A 16896-nucleotide genomic window follows, 5' to 3' on the forward strand; every position below is an offset into this window, starting at 1 on the left:
GACTGTTGGCAAGCCCTCACAGGTTCGCAACCCCAGAGGACGCCCGCCAAAGGTGTCGAGACAGGAACAGCAAGAAAGTGAGCAAGGGGCCTCCACATCTGCTGAAGCCACAGGGGAAGCACCATGTAGGAGCACGCGTAAGAGAAAGATACTGCACAAATAGTCACAAGGGTAGTCACTTGGGTGAAATTTGATGTTTAATGTTAAAAAGCCATCAGATGGTTACTGTAAATAAAAAATCTGATAAGCTACTGCTGCAGTTGTGGCATGTGTCATTTCCCTAATGGGACTTCCACATTGAGGGCTTAGGATTACTTGCAATTGTCAGTATGGTGGTCAAATTGTTAGGAATCCGCTGGTTCTTGGCCATTGTCGAAGCTCTGGTAAGAAGCTGCGAGGCAAAAGTGCTTGATTGGCTAGGCTAAGCAAATCTGGCCAAGATGAGTGCGTTCCTTGCATCCCGGGCAGCTATGTTCTCGCGTACTGCTGCCGCTGGTTGACGGGCCTCTGCAAGATGTTTGTTTTCGCTCTCCTCCTCCTCCTCCTCATCTGAGAAGGATATGTGAGGAGCCACTTGGTCCTCAGGAATCTGCAAGCCACGACGCTGTGCCATGTTGTGAAGTGCACAGCAAACCACGATGATTCTGGAGACCCTGGTGCTCCTGTTGTTGCTGCTGATGTTGGTGCTGCTGCTGTTCATGGTTCTGCTGGTGCCGCGGCTGGTCTTCGTCCTCATCTGATGTCCAGAAGGGAAGGAAATAAATGGCTCCCATGCTTCTGGTATATGCTTCAGTTGAGGACGCGCTCAGTCAAGGTGGCGAGAGGGGTTTCCCAGGAGGTCATACTGGAGATGGGTGTCAGGCTCCAAACTTCCACAGCTGTGGTTATGCCTTCTAAAAGTTCCCCCAGACCTGAGACAACAAAGTCCTGCCACCTGCAAATGATGGCTGATCAAATATCCTATTTAATGGTGGAGCTGCAACTAATAGTCAGTAATCCAATTGTGCTCCCGCTAGGTTTCACCGTCGTGTTTCAGAGCAGGCGTGCTTCACGTGGGAAAAGGGTTAAAATCGCAAAGGCCTTTCAAAATGGGATAATAGAGGCAATGTAGTGCTTGTTAAGGGCCTATCCCGCCTCTTGGAGGCGGGACGGAGACGGGAGCAGTAAACACGATTTCTTGAAAATTGCTTGGAGGCGGGGTTGGGCCCGCCCGCCACTTTTTGCAATTTTAACACCCCACACGCCTCCATGGCCCTGGGAAATTCGAGCCCTATGCCTCTATTCATGAAGCGCAGGATTCCGTCAGCTTTTTTAACTGCTTTCTCAACCTGCCCTGCCAACTTCAACGATTTGTGCACATATACTCCTAGGTCTCTCTGTTCATGCACTCCCTTTAGGATTGTACCCATTAGCTTATATTTCCTCTCCTCATTCTTTCTACTAAAATGTATCACTTCGCATTTTTCTGCGTGAAATTTCATCTGCCATGTGTCCGCCCATTCCACCAGCCTGTCTATGTCCTCTTGAAGCCTATCACTGTCCTCCTCACCGTTCACTATACATCCAAGTTTTGTGTCATCTGCAAATTGTGAAATTGTGACCTGTACACCCACATCCAAGTCATTAATATATATCAAGAAAAGCAGTGGTCCTAAAACTGACCACTGGGGAACACCGCTGTATACCTTCCTCCATTCCAAAAAACAACCGTTCATCACTACTCTCTGTTTCCTCTCACTTAGCCAATTTTGTATCCACGCAGCCACTGTCCCTTTTATTCCATGGGCTTCAACTTTGCTGGCAAGCCTATTATGTGGTACTTTGTTGAACGCCTTTTGGAAATCCATGTACACAACATCAACCGCATTGCCCTCATCAAACCTTTCTGTTACCTCATCAAAAAACTCGATTAAGTTGGTTAAACACGATTTGCCTTTAACAAACCCATGCTGGCTTTCCTTAATTAATCCACACTTGTCCAAGTGACTTAATTTTGTCCCTGATTATTGTTTCTAAAAGCTTCTCCACTACCGAGGTTAAATTGACTGGCCTATAGTTGCTGGGTTTACCTTTGCACCCTTTTTTGAACAAGGGTGTAACATTTGCAATTCTCCAGTCCTCTGGCGCCACCCCCGTTTCTAAGGAGGATTGGAAGATTATGGCCAGTACTTCTGCAATTTCTTCCTTCACTTCCCTCAGCGTCCTAGGATGCATCCCATCTGGTCCTGGTGCCTTAGCTACTTTAAGTACAGCCAGCCTTTCTTGTACCTCATCTTTATCAATTCTTATCCCATCCAGTATCTCCTTCACTATGTCTATGGCAGCATCTTCTTCCTTGGTGAAAACAGATGCAAAGTGCTCATTTAGTACCTCAGCCATACCCTCTGCCTCCATGCGTAGGTCGCCTTTTTCGTCCCTAATCGACCCCACCCCTCCACTTACTACCGGTTTACTATTTATATGCCTATAGAAGACTTTTGGATTACCTTTTATTTTAGCTGCCAGTCTATTCTCACACCCTCTCTTTGCCCCTCTTATTTTCTTTTTCACTTCTCCTCTGAACTTTCTATATTTATCCTGAGGAAAGGTTGATGACCTTTTCTCAACCTATTCTGATCCTAGTTGTTTAATCTTTGCAACAGTAATACATTTTTAACAATGGGATTAGAACCCAACCTTGGAGCAATAAATCACACTGTTGCCAGGCCACTTAGTCCATTATTTTTAAGTCCAACACAGCAGTGTGAAAACTCTCTTAAATGTAAAAATGTCACGATCACCGTTGATTTTAATGGGGGCGGAGCTATGATGATGAGCTTTTAACTGTTTTCACCAAGGGTAACGGTGCAGCTGCGCAAAAGTCCCAGGAAAATGTGGTGGCATAATTAATACAGAAACATAGAAGATAGGAGCAGGAGTAGGCCATTCGGCTCCTCGAGCCTGCTCCGCCATTCAATGCAATCATGGCTGATCATCCAAATTCAGTACCCAGTCCCTGCTTTCTCCCCATATCCCTTGATCCCTTTAGCCTTAAGAAATATATCCAACAACTCCTTGAATATATTTAATGTATTGGCCTCTACTGCCTTCTGTGGTAGAGAATTCCACAGGTTCACCACTCTCTGGGTGAAGAAATTCCTCCTCATTTCTGTCCTAAATGGCCTACCCCTTATCCTTAGACTGTGACCCCTGGTTCTGGACTCCCCGACCATCGGGAACATCCTTCCTGCATCTAGTCTGTCCAGTCTTGTCGAATTTTATAAGTTTCAATGAGATCCCCTCTCATTCTTCTAAACTCCAGCGAGTACAAGCCCAATCGACCCAATCTCTCCTCATACGTCATTCCTGCCATCCCAGGTATCAGCCTAGTGAATCTTCGCTGAACTCCTTCCATGACAAGAACATCCTTCCTCAGATAAGGCGACCAAAACTGCACACAATACTCAAGATGTGGTCTCACCAAGGCCCTGTACAACTGCAGCAAGACATCCTTGTTCCTGTACTCAAACCCTCTCGCTACGAAGGCCAACATACCATTTGCCTTCTTAACCGCCTGCTGCACCTGCATGCTTACCTTCAGCGACTGGTGCACAAGGACACCCAGGTCTCGTTGCACTTCCCCTTCTCCCAATCTATTGCCAATCAGATAATAATCTGCCTTCCTGTTTTTGCCACCAAAGTGGATAACCTCACATTTATCCATGTTATATTGCATCTGCCATGCTTTTGCCCAATCACCCAACCTGTCCAAATCATCCTGGAGTTTCTCGGCATCCTCCTCACAGCACATACGCCCACCCAGCTTTGTGTCGTCTGCAAATTTGGAGATATTACATCTAGTTCCCTTGTCTAGACCATTAATATATATTGTGAATAGCTGGGGTCCAAGGACCGATCCCTGCGGTACCCCACTAGTCACTGCCTGCCACTCGGAAAAAGACCCGTTTATTCCAATTCTTTGCTTTCTGTCTGCCAACCAGTTCTCTATCCAAGTCAATACCTTGCCCCCAATCCCATGTGCCTTAACTTTACACGCCAATCTCTTATGCGGGACCTTATCGAAAGCCTTCTGAAAGTCCAAATACACCACATCCACTGGTTCTCCCTTATCTATTTTACCAGTTACTTCCTCAAAAAATTCCAGTAGATTAGTCAAGCACGATTTACCTTTTGTAAATCCATGTTGACTTTGTCCGATCCTGTCACTGTTTTCCAAGTGCTCTACTATTACATCTTTTATAATGGACTCTAGCATTTTCCCCACTACTGATGTCAGGCTTACCCGTTTTCTCTCTAACACCTTTTTTGAATAGTAGGGTAACATTAGCTACCCTCCAATCCATGGGTACTGTTCCAGATTCCATCGAATGTTGGACGATGATCAGCAATGCATCTACTATTTCTAGGGCCACTTCCTTAAGTACCCTAGGATGTAGATTATCAGGCCTTGGAGATTTATCGGCCTTCAATCCCATCACTTTCCCTAACACCATTTCCCTACAAATACTGATTTCTTTCAGTTCCTCCCTTTCATCAGACCCTATGTTCCCCAACATCTCTGGGAAGTTATTTGTGTCCTCCTTTGTGAAGACAGAACCAAAATGTGAATTTAATTGGTCTGCCATTTCTTTGTTCCCCATTATAAATTCCCCTGATTCTGACTGTAAGGGACCTACGCTTGATTTCACCAATCTTTTTCTCTTCACAATATCTATAATGGAGTACGTCACTTACTCCATAATTTCCTTTTTTACACCGTTCAAGGGTCCCTATGCCACTATAATGGCGTAGGTCCCAAGGAAATTCTGGGCTGTTATTAACTCTTGTTAATGTACTTGAGCCTATTTGCTTCCTTCTCCAAACAAAAAATGAAAGATTCATTTCAGGATAAGGCCTTGATAGAATTCAGTGGGGAAAAGATCATCTGACCAACTTGGTTGCATATTGTGTAGAATTCATAAAGGAGTAGTGTCACTAGACAATATTTAGTTCCAGAATGATATGATCACAAAGCTATTTCACCTTACACAAGAACAGTAGAACTAGAGAACACGGCACGCTTGAAGGGCGGTACATTCAAAACTAATCTGTGGAAACAATATTTCAGTGAGCAAGTGGTCAATCTATGGAACAGGCTCCCTAGGCTGATGGCGGAAGCAGTTAGTATTAATTAATTGAAGTGCAAATTAGATAGATTTCTTTCAGAAAATAACATTTTGTGATACAGTACGTGAGTAATTTGAGATACAACATGGTAAGTGTAGGATGCTTGGGAAGAACTAGGTGACTTTGGACCTTTGGTTCCCAAAGCTCTCCACCACTGGGGTTTTCTTCATGTAATTTCTGGGTCTGTTGTAGACTAATTGATAGAGATTGATTACTACAATTAGTCAACAACTCCATTATCGTTGTATCTTGCGATGGCCAGGATGGTAAAAGGCAAACTAGATGGACCATGGTCTGTCTTTGTCTAGCAATTCCTATGTTCCTAAAATAGTGAAAAATTCAGGTAGCCCAAATCAAACCGACAGAATTGAAGAAGAGAAAGTGCCAAGAATCTGACCAAAAAATATCCTTAAAGAAGCAGCTCATTTTACCACCCCTGCCTCATTTGCATGACCTATACCCATGGTTAGGACATGGTACATGTTTATCAAGGGAGTATATTTATCTAAATTTGAACACTAAGTGGAACATTTTGGAAATGAGGGAAAAAAATTAGGATAAATGGTATGTTCATTGGTGAGTTCAATCGTGGTGTAAACTTTTTTGGAAATCACAAAAGATTCATTTTTGAGCCTTCAGTCCATGATACTGTTTTAAATTGAGTTGCACAAGCAGCTTTGTCAGCCTTTTTTGTGGCAAAGACCTTTGTTTAAAATCATCATCCTGCCAGCTAAGCGCTTCAGACACCTGAGTTAGTAAAAGGATGGACACAGCTAATCTATTTTCAGTAAGAGTCATACTGGAAACCAGATAGTTTAAATCCAAAATTCCACTATCCAATTGACAGTCTGTACTTCCCAGCACAAGAAATAAAATCAAGGTTCTTACAGTGAATATTCAAAGATACTACAGAACAGTCTTGGATTTTACTAAAAGTAATTGTTGAAGATCCATTCGTTCATGACCTTAGATTCAATGTGTATTGCAGTAGAGTCTGAATAGATTTCATTACATAAGTAGTTGTAAATGTGTTAAAATTAAACCTTTTGTTAATATTGTATTTTATGCCTGTTTTACTCTTGCAGACGTTGGGTCAGACTTTTGTTTGGACGAGAATTTCCTCTTCAGGATCTCTTGGTGATCTGGGATACGTTATTTGCTGACAGTGTCACCCTGGATTTAGTTGACTATATTTTTGTAGCAATGCTATTATACATAAGGGATGTTTGTAAGTATATGCATATCTATATAATATTTTTATAGCTTTTTCCAATCCTCATTCTAATGTTACTTTTTAAGATAAGCACTAAGTTACTTTAAGAAAAGACTTGGTGTAATATGGTATAATTTGCAATGATACTGCATTTTATGAAAATATAAATTGTCAAGTTTTGAGTTTGTTGACCACTTCCACAGAAAAGAATTGGGGGGAAATTAGATACTTCTTAAATGCAGTGTTTCAAAGCATAGTGTAGTCACACTTTTTTAAAAGGGCACTGAGATGGTCATTAATATGCTAATAGTAACACAAAAGCAAAATACTGCAGATGCTGGAAATCTGAAATAAAAACAGAAAATGCTGGAAATACTCAGCAGGTCAGGCAGCATCTGTGCAGAGAGAAACAGAGTTAATGTTTCAGGTCGATGACCTTTCATCAGAACTGGAAAATGTTACAGATGTAACAGGTTTTAAGTACAGACAGGGAAAGCAGGGTGGGGAGAGGGGGAGGAAAGAACAAAAGAGAAGGTTGTGATAGGGTAGAAGGCAGGAGTGATTAAATGACAAAAGGGATGATGGTGCAAGGCAAAAGGGAGTGGTAATGGGACAAGTAAAGAAACAAAAGATGAGTCTAGAAGAGGTGTAAATAAGAATAGCAGAATCATTACCAATAGCTGCTATCCAAAAAAATGGGGGCAGAGGTTATGATCTGAAATTGTTGAACTCAGTGAAGGCTGTAAAGTGCCTAATCGAAAGATGAGGTGCTGTTCCTCGAGCTTACCTTGAGCTTCATTGGAACAGTGAAGGAGGCCGAGGTTGGAGTGGAGCGGAGAATTAAAGTGACAGGCGACCGGAAGTTCGGGGTCACACTAGCAGACTGAAAGGAGGTGTTCTGCGTTTGGTGTCCCCAATGTAGAGGAGGCCGCATCGTAAGCAGCGAATACAGTATACTAAATTGAAAGAAGTACAAGTAAATCGCTGTTACACCTGGAAGGAGTATTTGGGGCCCTTGACGATGGGAAGGGAGGAGGTAAAAGGGCAGGTGTTGCATCTCCTGCACTTGCACGGGAAGGTGACATGGGCAGGGGAAGTGGGTGTTGCGGGTGATTTTTGGAGTGGACCAAGGTGTTGCAGAGAGAATGGTCCCTTCGGAATGCTGAAGGGGGAGGGGGAGGTGTGTTTGGTGATGGAATCATGCTGGAGGTGGCGGAAATGGTAGAGGATGATCCCTTGAATATGGAGGCTGGTGGGGTGAAAGGTGAGGACAAGGGGATACCTATTGTGGTACTGGGAGGGAGGGGAAGGAGCGAGAGCAGAAGTGCAGGAAATGGAACAGACACGGTCAAGGGCCCTGTCAACCACGGTGGAGGGGAATCCCTCAGTTGAGGAACAAGGAAGACATATTGGAAGCACTGGTATGGAAGGTGGCATCATCAGAATAGATGCGACGGAGACGGAGAAACTGGGAGAATGGAATAGAGTCCTTACAGGAAGTGGGGTGGGAGGAAGTGTAGTCAAGGTAGCTGTGGGAGTCACAGAGCTTACAGTGGATATTGGTCGATAGCCTATCCCCAGAAATGAAGACAGAGAAGTCGAGGAAGGGAGGGGAAGAGTCGTAGATGGACCATGTGAAGAAGAGGGAAGGGTGGAAATTGGAAGCAAAGTTGATGAAATTTTCCTGTTCGGGCGAGAGCAGGAAACGACATCAGTGTACCGGAAAAAGAGGTGAGGGAGGGGACCTGAGTAGGACTGGAACAAAGAATGTTCCACATATCCCACGAAAAGGCAGGCATAGCTAGGACCCATGCGAGTTCCCATAGGAACACCTTTAATTTGGAGGAAATGAGTGGAGTCAAAGGAGAAGTTGTTCAATGTGAGAACAAGTTCAGCCAGGCCGAGGAGGGTGGTGGTGGATGGGGCATGGTTGGGCCTCTGTTCAAGGAAGAAGCAGAGTGCCCTCAGGCCATCCTGGTGGGGGATGGTGGTGTAGAGGGATTGTACGTCCATAGTGAAAAGGAGACGGTTGGGGCCAGGAAACTGGAAACTGTTAAAGTGGCGGAGGGTGTTGGAAGAGTCACGGATGTAGGTGGGAAGAGACTGGACAAGGGGAGAAAATATAGAGTCGAGATAGGAAGAAATCAGTTCCATGGGACAAGAAAAGGCTGAAATGATGGGTCTACCAGGGCAGTCCTGTTTGTGGATCTTGGGAAGGAGGTAGAAGCGGGCTGTGCGGGGTTGGGGGACTATGAAGTTGGCGGCCGTGGAGGGAAGATCTCCAGAGGAGATGAGGTCAGTGACAGTCTTGAAAACGATTTCTTGATGTTTGGTAGTGGGGTCATGATCCAGGGGGAAGTAGAAGGAGGTGTAGAAGTAGAGAGTTGGCATTCAGCCTCCACAAGGTAGAGGTCAGTTCACCAAACAACCACCCTTGTCAGCATGCTAATAGTGTTGCTTTCCCAAAGACTGTAAACAATAGCAGTTTGTCTTGGTAATCAATAAACATCTGACACCTATTCTGTTGGGAAGTCTCTGGTTCCGCAGCAGCGGGTGTCTAGCACGCTTTCCTTTTTGGCTATGAATATGGAGATTGTTTTTAAAAACAGTCAGGTCCAGCTAAGGCTGCATAGGCAGTAAGGTTTTTTTTAATGGAAAACTACAAAGTCTTTCGGCAAATCTAAGGTTAGAAATGCTGGAAGACTGTTAAAAGTCATTTTGTTTAATTCAAGTAAGATGACCCACTGATTTGGGGAAGCATGTTCTTTATTTTGTATTATTTGCAAAGATAAGTTGTGCTGATTGAATTAAGTGAGTCCAATCCTAACTGCTATTCTATATGTTCACATTGCTGTTGAATAAAGCAGCTTATTGATTCATATCAAGCCTCGTATTACTCATTGTTTTATTAGTCCACCTTTGGAAAGGTTGGAGAGGCACATGCACAAGACATGAATATCCTGTTCAGGTCACGGGGGTATTATTGTCAAAACCTTGATTATACTAACGTACAAATAAATATATATAAAAGTAAGCTGCTCAGACCACATACAGCAGCAACAAATGCCACTCAACCCAAGAAGGTTGATACCCGAATTTGTAACAATCAGAAAAATAGATATAGAAAAACACACATACATTGATATGTGGAAGACTGCCACCTTGTGACTAAAACATAATTCTAACTTGATACAAATGATTTCGACCCCTGCAAGTCCCATTATAAACATAGTAAAGCTTTTGTCTGCATTGTACACATTCTTAGTGAATAAGATGAAAAGCAGACCTTAATAAAGATCGATATCTTACTGCTTTAATTATATTACTTGAGGCGATTTTTGTATTTACAAAGAGTCCAGATGTTTAGTAGATTAAATATCAAAACATACTCCTGACCGATTCAATTGCTGTTTTATTAATGTTGCTTTAAAATGTCAAGATCGTAAGTAAACTATAATCATTCAAGTTTTGTAAAGATGCAGTACTATGTAGTTTGCTGTTCAGATAGCACTAACTTGCATTATTAATGTACCATGTGTTTTTGGCTTTAATGACTTTCACAAAAAGTACAGTAAATGGTCACAAGAGAACAAAAGTATTATGGAAGAGTGAGCACGATAAGCGAGTGCTTCACAAATGAAACCAGATGTATGAAATTACAAGCTGTCGGATCAAAAATGAAATGAAGATGATGAAGTGGTTCTCACCATAGAATATAATTATTTGTTTCAATCACTTACAATTTTTTTGTTCATAATCTTTAAATATCAGAGCCTGCAATGACTATTAGCATACAACTACAGTCAGCGAAGAGCTTAGAATGCGTAATATTGCCTTGGATGTTTTATTTCTCTCTTACTTTTTAAAAACTGCTTTTAATGTAGCATGATAATATTTCACTGCTGAAATATTGTCAGATAATTCACAGAACATCTAAAAGAAATATATTGAAGGATCCCAAGATTATGGGAAAGAGAATATGATTCTATGGCGTTAATATTTTGTTATTTTGTATTACACCTATTTATCTCTACTTACTGTTTAAAGTGGCACTATCTTTAAGCAAAGCTGTTTCGCAAACATTTCTTCATGAGCACATTATTCTGTCATTTGTGTGTGACATTTGTGCGATGAAAATAATGCAGAATGTCTGATTGTTTCCCTGCCCAAATAAAACAGTTGGACAAATGCCTTCAGTAGTTCCTAGTGTTTCTGTCTGCCGTAGTTAGGTTTTGCATATATGTGTGAGTGTATATTTATATATACATATATAATATTTATTTAAATAAAACACTCATACTGTTTTGTATGTTTTATCTTCCTCAGTAATTGCCAGTAACTATCAGACCTGCCTTGGATTGCTTCTCCATTATCCTTCTGTAGAAGATGTACATTCCTTAATCCAGAAAGCCCTCTTCTTACGAGATCCAAAGGTAATATACCATTCTTTGAGGTACATTATTATATTTTTTTTAAATGAGAAGTACTTTAAGAATTGTGCTGCTCATCGATCCTCAATGAGACTCAGCTGTATAGAGACCTAATTTAAAATGATAAATGATGTGACATTAAGGGATGTTTATTACCTATGAAATAAGTTGAAATCAATTAGCATGCAAAATTCTTGATTCCAGAAGTTTCATAAGTGGGAGTTGCAATTATTTTAAGATTTAAAATTACAGGACAAATGCAGCTACAGAATAGAATGATGTGCTTGAATACTTCAGAAACAATAAAAATGAATGTTGACTCTCAACAGTAAACAGCAATATGTTAAACATAGGAAAATATATATTATAAGCATATGTAATACATATATTTGTAGTACGAAGATGGGTAAAATCTGGTACCAACACTTTTACTGGAGTGAAAAATAAGAACATTGTTGTGGTATCACCACTGGTTTGCTGGTTCAACAATGGTCATTTGCTGGCTTATAAAAGGAAGAAAATATTCTGAATTATTGTACATTTGAGGGCGCATCTGTAACCAGAGGGATAATAATTCATCAATTATAGCCTCAGAACTGCAGTCAATATTTGTTTTATTATACCCATGAGCTAAATTTATTTTACAAATGGGAAATGTTTTCACCCATTTTGAATGGTTAATAGCCTGTGCTTTGTGGTCTGTTCACTGAAGATTATTGCCGACAGTCATCAGTTATTTGTCAGGAGTGAAAATATTTTCTCATGTATAATTTTCTGCGAATCATGTATTTCAGTCCAAAAGTATAATAAATGTATAACCTAAACAACACAGTTCTTATTAAAAAAAAAGACACTGGCAGTAAATGCAAGCAATTTTCTCTTAGGAAATATCCATAGGGCCTTATTTTGCAACCCCCCTACAGGTGCATACGAGGTGTGTATGCGTCCTTAGGAGCCGCGCAAGTTCCAGGTTTAGTCATGCGTCACGCATGCGCTAAAACCCGGAACTTGCGATCTGTCAAGAATTCTCTTGACAGATCCTCCACATCCCCGGGAGATGGGCCTCTGCGGGTGGAGAGTTGCGGGTGGAGAGTTGCGCTATTTGCCCAACTTCCACCCGCTTAATGCCCATGAAATTCTTACACCTGGTAAAAGCGTAAGGCCTGCTTTTGCCAGCATAAGAGTTTAAAAAAATAGAAAAATAAAGTTTTATCACTCATTTATACAATAGAAACCCTGTTCAATAAGGTAAGTTTATTTTTAGCCCCGTTAAAACATATAGGGCCTGAATTTCCGATCGGAGGCTTCCTGCGAGCGGATGCCTCTGATCAGAAAAAATCTACGCACTTAACTGCTGGCTCCATAGGTCCCGAGACTTCCGATCCTGGGCCTCTGCTCTACGAAATGCACAGAGGTGCAGGTATCCCGGGGCGCAAGCGGTTCGCAAGACCTCCTGGGATCACGTGGGCCATGGGGAACCAATCAAAGAAGGGAATCCCCCTTCACACTTTTGACAGTTCTCTACGCACAGATCTGTCAAAAGTATGAATGAGGATCACTTAAAAAAAACAGTTAAACATTATATATATTTTAAATCATATTTAACATTACATAAAATTAAATTTTTGTTTAAAATATTTCATTTATTGAAAAAAAAATTAAAGCTTTTCACGAGGCTAAAAATAAACTTACCTTTGTTTAAGTATTTCTAAATTATAAATGAGTGGAAAAAATGTTTTTTTTTTTAAACTCTTATGCTGGCAAAAGCAGGCCTTATGCATGCTTTTACCAGGCGTAAGATGTTTAAAGGCTTTTAGCGGATGGAAGTTGTGCAGAAAGCGGAACCCTCTGCCCATGGAGGCCCTTCTCCCGGGAATGCGTGCGATCTGTCAAGAGGATTCTTGACAGATCGCAAGTGCCGGGTTTTAGCGCATGCGCCTCACACCTGGTACGCACCCATAGGGGTCACAAAATCCGGCCCATTCATTAAATGTTCGTTTAAAATATTTAATTAAATGGTATTTTAATTACATTTAAATATGTAATTTTTTTATTTCATGTGTTCGTGTATTTTTTAAGTGATCCCCATTCATACTTATGGGAGTACCGTACGTTAGGGACTTCCATAAGCATGAATGGGGGATTCCCTTCTCTTTTTGGTTGGGCCGGCCCACGTGACCCCAGGGACGCTTGCGAACCGCATGCGCCCCTGAAATATGTGGGCCTCTGCCCGCGCTTACCCGGAGAGGCCCAGGATCGCAAGCCTCCATACCTCCCAGGCCACCAGGTATACGCATAGATTTCTTACAGGTCGGAGGCATTACATTACATTACAACAGTTATTATTCTTCAAAAGTACTTAATTGACTAAAGCACTTTGGGATGTTCTGAGGTCATGAAAGGTGCTACAGGAAACTTTGTTATATCCGGCACCGACGGGACCGAGCTGTTGCCGATCTATCAAAACTGCCGGACATACAAATTTACTGTTGAAGCATACGGAGGTTTTCATCTCCGTATCTGACAACAAACACTGTTGCTTAGCAACAGCTTGTAAACAGTCGGCCCGTACCTTGGAAGCGTCTCTGTAGCTTAGCAACAGCTTCAGAGAGACTTTCCAGAGCCCGACTGTTGAAAACAAAGCCATGAGAAGAAAAAAAACCTAACAAAACGGCTCCTGATTTCTGCCGGTACATCGAGGTTTCCGGACATACAACCTCCGGATAAACCAAAGTTTCCTGTATATAAATGCAAGTTCTCTCTTTATCATCCAAGTGTTGTTGGCAGAAGGATTTTCTTCAAGTCCTTAAGAAAGAATAAATGACAGTGTGCTGAAAAACAATGTGCTACATAGTGATGCCACATGTAGCAAGTTCCCAATCTTGCCTCTAGTATCACGGGGAAACTCAAAGCAGAGATTGAGAGAATGCTTCCATAAGGAGAAAAAACATATGAGTACACAAATTAATCTGATACTTTTTGGGTGTCTCGTAGTGACTGGCTTAATAGCAGGAGAGGCATAAGAGTGGGATTGTCTGTGAATCCCTTTGGGTCATGTATGTTGTCCAGTAACAATTCAACTGGCAGAAGGAAATACATTATTTTTATAAAGTCATTTTAAAAAACACTAAAATTAACTGACAAGGTAGAACAAGCACATAAAAAATTTAGAAATCCCCATGTAAAAAGGAAAGGGGATAAGGAGTAATACATTCAGGAATGTTATCTTAAAGGGGAGAGAAGCCTTGCAAGACACATTTTACTCAAAGTATTTTCCTCATGTTTTTGCAAATACTTTGTCATAAAATAATGAATCATAAAATTATTACTTTAAAAACCTTTGAATTTTCTAATGTTGATGTGCCGGTTTGGGCTCCATCCTTCCAAGTTATTTTTGGGACATCACTGACAAAGACGGGAGCTACCTGTTTCCCTCAGTGGCTCCAGTTGTTTTAACTGAGGCTGCAACTTTGGGTCAACCCAGGAGCAGATCCAGAACCGCACAATCCTGGGGAAACATATGGGTATGCTTCATTCTTTGTCAGTAGAATGATTTCTCAGGGTCTATGGCCAATGCTCCCTCTAAGCTGCGCGGCCGCGCAGTAATGGGAAAGGTGCCACGCACCGACTTCTCCATTGTAAATACCACATATACGTGGAAATTTAAAGGGACCGCGCACTAAAAGAAACAAGCCGTGCAGAACGAAGCGTAGCTTACAGGGAACATTGTCTATGGCTAAGGATCAGCTTTGCATACACATCAAGGAGTACTTTGAACAAAAAGTAGCCCCCTTAAACTTTTTCTCTTTAAATGTACAAATCTGTGTACATTAAATATGATTTTATATCTTAATTACTATTCTAACACAAACCCATACAAGTAGAATGAAGTCATTATTGTGCTTGTCACACACAAACTGACTTAATTTGATTAATCACTTTTGTTCTGTAAAGTAGTTTATCAAAACATTATCTAGAATAGTTGCTGCGCATTTAAATGTTTTAGAACTATTTAGACAGGGTTTACCAAAAACACTATGGCCTAGAAATTGGGTTGGGGCGCCAAAGTCGCCTGAGCGCAGGATTTAGCGCAGCGTTCGAGGCTTTAGCAATCGTCAGATATTCAGTTTCATTGCCCCTAGAGGGAGACGGGGCGAGGCTCGAGGCGCTCCGCGTCCCTCTTAGGGCGCTGAAACTGAATATCGCAGCGCCACACGCTGCGGCACGGCACGCTGCGGTACTGCAGGCCTTCCTCCCATTGTCAAGGGGGAAGGGCCTGCAACAGCGCGATCCCCGCTCGCGAGTGCCGGCAAACAAGCCCGGCACCAAGGAGAAGTGCCGGGCTCTCGGGAAACAGCCGGCAATGCCGCGGGGGGGGGTGGTCAGGAGGCCGGGGACGGAGGTGCTAGCAGGCGGCCGCCGAAAAAGGCGGCTGCCCCGCACCTCCACCTTAACTTGCGCCGCTGCCGGCACAGCAAGGCCCCGTGAACCGGGCGCGGGTAGCGAACGGCGCAACTGTGGCGTTCGCTACCAAATATCGCGAACGGGGCACGAATGGGGCGCTGCGCACACCGATGACGTCATCGGTGGCGGCGCAGCGCAAATGGCTAATGCCACCATTAGCGCCCCTGCTGAATATCGCAGGAGGCGCAGCCAGTGGCGCTACAGCCACTGCCTGCCTCTTTAGGCGCTAACAGGTGGCGCTACTCACCCAATTTTTCCCCCTATGAATTGTTCTACATTTTCTTTGATTGTACTTCAGTTTCTTTGGTATTTATTTTCAGGGGATTGTTAAATTAAAAGTAAAATTTTAAAAAGTGCAGAAAAATATGTTTAATGACGAGATCAGACTTTATTTAGGAAAATAACATGTTTTAGATTTGACAGTGAAAAAGCTTATGCTGAAAAGAATAATTGAAGTAGAAGCAGTAGAGCAGCAAAAGCTGACCTTGATGATTTATGGTTATGCTGCCATTTAGTATGCAGCTCGGCAACCATTGTTGATAATAAACGCAACACATTGCAAAAATGAGAATAGTAACTGGCTATTTTGTTATTGGAAAACAAGTGAACAAAACTAAAACCCAGATTATTCATAGTATTAAATTTGTGTCACGTTACCAGCTAATAAGTCACACCTATTAATAAATCTAACTGTTTTGATTTTTTTTCAAAGTTCAAATATCATTATTTAGTTACAGAGGTATATTTACATATCCATTTGATACATGTAACTATAGTGGTTTATGTATTCACCAAAAATTAACAAAATACTTTTTCAATCCTTTGAAACCTAAAGGATATGTTTCCTATTGTGTTTTGTAATAGTGTATTGCCAAATATTAGATCTCTTGAGTTAAAGTATTGATGCAGGGAACTATTACAGTGCATCTCGATAGAATCTGTATGATTCTTTTGAATGTGGTGAAAAATGTATATACAGTGTCACAAGGGTTAAAGATGCACTGCACAACTATTATTTTCAAACGTGTTCAATTACACATGCACAGATCTTGGGAATGTGGAGCTCAAGTAAACATTCTCTTTAAAAAAAAAAAAATTAATACTAGAAGTAGAATTTTATTGCTCCTTCAGTTCTTAAACCCAGGATTAATATAAAATACTTACCTGGGGCACAGTTCTATGGACAACAGTGGTCTTCTGCTACATCATCCAAGTGATGATTCTCCAGAGTGAGTCTGAACACTTCATGCCAGGAAGCTGCTTGGCTGTGGGGCCAAGAACAGTCAAGTCCAATTCTCCCGCAGGTGCATATCTAGCAGGATTCACTGAACAAAGATGAAGGCCGCGATTTACCCTACCTCGGCAGGTCTCGGCCCCACTGCTGACTCCATCCCGGCCTCCAAAATGACAATCGATGATTGGGCTTGTTAAGCCCGTCCAGCATATTTGCCGGCCAATTGAAGGAAGCGGGTCTGATGACGTCCATCATCAGCTGGTTTCCTTAAAGGGACCATGCACAAATTTAGTTTGACATTTGTGCTGTCAGTGTTCTACAGCATTGAGGTGCTGCAAACACTGACGCACACTGCACAGAGGTGCAGGGTTGCACCTAGGTTCTCCCAT

At 42.0% G+C, this 16896-nt stretch overlaps 1 protein-coding gene across 2 annotated transcripts in view; it reads left to right on the forward strand.

Moving 5' to 3' along the window:
* Positions 1–16896, forward strand: part of tbc1d5 (TBC1 domain family, member 5) — a 508566-nt gene that overhangs the window by 219369 nt on the left and 272301 nt on the right. For both annotated transcript variants that reach the window (XM_085988017.1, XM_085988016.1), the window contains exons 12-13: positions 6252–6394; positions 10706–10812. In XM_085988017.1, the coding sequence (XP_085844143.1) occupies positions 6252–6394; positions 10706–10812 (250 nt within the window). The remainder of the gene's footprint in view (positions 1–6251; positions 6395–10705; positions 10813–16896) is intronic.

The sequence above is a fragment of the Somniosus microcephalus genome, chromosome 5 (genome assembly GCF_052327205.1).
Source record: "Somniosus microcephalus isolate GS21.2 chromosome 5, FLI_Smic_1.0, whole genome shotgun sequence".
Classification (NCBI taxonomy): Eukaryota; Metazoa; Chordata; class Chondrichthyes; order Squaliformes; family Somniosidae; genus Somniosus; species Somniosus microcephalus.